Below are 2,572 nucleotides of genomic sequence, written 5' to 3' on the forward strand. Positions count from 1 at the left end.
ACTCTTTACAAGTTGATATTTGTTAGAACACAGACTTTTTTTTTTTTTGGCCAGAATTAGAACACAGACTTTCGACAGTTTCAATAATTAAGAATTAACTCAATTAAGGTACGAAGCCAGTGAAGCCACACACAGCCATTATTGAAAAAGGGGGAAAAAAAAACCACTCCCACGAAAGGTACACCAACGTAAAAACAGCAAAAACTTCAAATTCACATTTCATCCAGCAGGAGTCTCACAAGTCTCAAATCACTACTCCGTCCATCTCCCGATCCCCCCGACGACCAGATCCCACCAGACTCGTCGTCGTCGTCGTTGTCGTTTCAGTTCCAACCAATCCACGACTATGATTCTCTCTGGTACAATCTGAACTCGACCCAACAAAAGAGACGACTCTACTGTGGAAATGAACGTGAGCCACGGGTCGGTTCACCCAGTTGACGATATCCCCACCACAGACGGCGCCGCTGGCCCAAACCCGCCACGCGTCCGCATGAAGGACCTCCCCGGCATGCCCGGCACCCCCGCCGGCCTCGCCCTGCGCCTCTCCCAGTTCCTCTTCTCCGCCGCCGCTCTCGCCGTCATGGCCTCCACCTCTGACTTCCCTTCCGTCACCGCTTTCTGGTGGGTCTTACTTTTCACACTGTTATTATTTCAATGAATATAGCTTTTGATTTTAAGTGGGTATTTAAAATTGGGTTGTGTTTCTGGGTTTTTGGTGTTGGGTTTGGATCAGCTACCTAGTTGCGGCTACAGGGTTGCAGACTCTGTGGAGCTTCTCATTGGCCATTGCTGACGTCTATGCACTTCTAGTCGGGCGGTCCTTGCAGAGCCATAAAGTTGTCTGCTTGTTCACTCTTGGCGATGGGGTAAGATGAGTTTGTAAATTCGAACTGATTTCGCAGAGTTTTTACAGTTTAGTTATTTGGGGGAATGTTGGTGTTACTTTGTTTTGTTTTGTTTTTGCTAATTGTCTACATTCAAATTTGAGAGTTTACTTGTTAATGGCCATCAAAATCATTGCCCCTTTCTTTTACAAGCTAGGTAGTTCTTTTGCAAGTGCTATTGAATCTAATTGATGCTGTCCTAGTCGTTGCTGATCACTAGTAATGCAAGAGCACAATGGATCTGATTCTGCGTTTACATGGTGCTCACAAACTTTGTCTAGTTTTAAGCAAAAGTGATTTTGCACTACTTGTGTTACTGGTTCGTCTTGGGGGTAGTATGTTGGTACCTTTGATTGGCTTGTCCTGCCGTGATTAATGGACCTGAACTTCCTAATATTAAGTCACTATAAGATGATCATACTGGACCTGTGGAGGAGACTTTTTTTTTTTTTTTGAATGAATCATTCTGGAAGCATTTTTAAAATGTTAGAATCTTTAACATATCTGGTCAGGGAAGCTTTTACTTGTGTGAAACACATGGTCAAGTTCATTTCTGTAGTTTCCGAAGATTCAATATTCAAAGTACTTATTAATGTCTACCAAAAAAAAAAGTTAATGGTAACATATTTACATTCATATCAAAGTTTTAAAACATATGTAAATATCCTCAGTCATACGTACTTATTAATGGTACATATCCTCTGTCCTATTGTTGCTGAACCTTTATCTTTCCTTTAGTCTTGCGCTATGCGCTGTTCGAGTGTCTCAAGGGTTTATTTTTGAGCTGTGGGTGGCTGAAGCAAAGTACAATTATTTCTTTTGCTGCAGATGACATCCACACTAACATTTGCGGCAGCCTGTGCTTCTGCGGGGATTACAGTTCTTATTGACAATGATCTTGATAGTTGTGCCCATAATCATTGTGCACAATTTGAAACAGCTACAGCCATGGCTTTCATAACCTGGTTCACTGCTCTACCGTCTTTTCTCTTGAATTTTTGGTCGCTGGCATCCAGGTGAATGCATGTATCATAAAAGTTCTAGAACAGAATGATGGTTTCAGCCGTGTTGTACCACCCAGGTTCATTGCTTGTGTTGTAAAATTTTTCTTGCATGGCATTTGTTGGGATGTGCTCAATTCAAACTTGTATTTTTGTGAATACCTGAGGCATGATAAGTATTTGGAGTGTGGATATGAGCTGTCAGTTATTGCTCAACTAGGAGGTAATTGTTTGGATAGTTAGTCATGGTGTGATAAGCGTTGATGATATGAATGTACTAAGGCACACATGAAGTTTGAAGAGACATGCTCTTCCGTTTTCATATTAATTTTTGTTTTGGCATCTACTTCATGTATATTGGTACGTTTTTGCATTGTTCTTTTAGCAATTTGAAAGTGATTTTCGAACGGATTTCATCTTCAAACACTTCTAGTAAGAAGTGACTGAGGTTCTCGAGTAGCTCATTTTACCTGTTGTGGATTTCTGCTGTCCATCTGATAGATGGTAAAAGCAAATTTTGAATTCTATGACTGGTCAGTTGGAAATGGGATCTGGAACGTGCAAATAGTGTTTTCCTAAATTAAATTAAATGGCTTCATTATGCTTTGTTGTTTTATTGGGTCTTGGAACGACCACCTAAAGTTGGGAGTATTTCTTGTAGTTTACTGTCTTTTCTAAGTGACC

The 2,572-nt window shown here is 40.9% G+C and overlaps 1 protein-coding gene across 1 annotated transcript; it reads left to right on the forward strand.

Annotated features, from left to right (window-relative positions):
* Nucleotides 1-234: 234 nt before the first annotated feature.
* LOC101297212 (CASP-like protein At2g28370-like) lies at nucleotides 235-2,229 on the forward strand. Its single transcript, XM_004291665.1, has 3 exons — nucleotides 235-624; nucleotides 737-869; nucleotides 1,716-2,229. Exons 1-3 carry the CDS (start codon nucleotides 407-409, stop codon nucleotides 1,905-1,907), a joined length of 543 nt encoding a protein of 180 aa, XP_004291713.1. The 5' UTR covers nucleotides 235-406; the 3' UTR covers nucleotides 1,908-2,229.
* Nucleotides 2,230-2,572: the final 343 nt, after the last annotated feature.

Source organism: Fragaria vesca, linkage group LG2 (genome assembly GCF_000184155.1).
Source record: "Fragaria vesca subsp. vesca linkage group LG2, FraVesHawaii_1.0, whole genome shotgun sequence".
Lineage (NCBI taxonomy): Eukaryota > Viridiplantae > Streptophyta > Magnoliopsida > Rosales > Rosaceae > Fragaria > Fragaria vesca.

What these genes read in the sequence shown, in the direction of transcription:
- LOC101297212 (XM_004291665.1), top strand. Translation starts at nt 407, where the DNA reads ATGAACGTGAGCCACGGGTCGGTTCACCCAGTTGACGATATCCCCACC. An exon ending in CCTTCCGTCACCGCTTTCTG is followed by an intron (nt 625 to 736) that starts GTGGGTCTTACT and finishes GGTTTGGATCAG; the next exon opens with CTACCTAGTTGCGGCTACAG. An exon ending in TGTTCACTCTTGGCGATGGG is followed by an intron (nt 870 to 1,715) that starts GTAAGATGAGTT and finishes CTTTTGCTGCAG; the next exon opens with ATGACATCCACACTAACATT.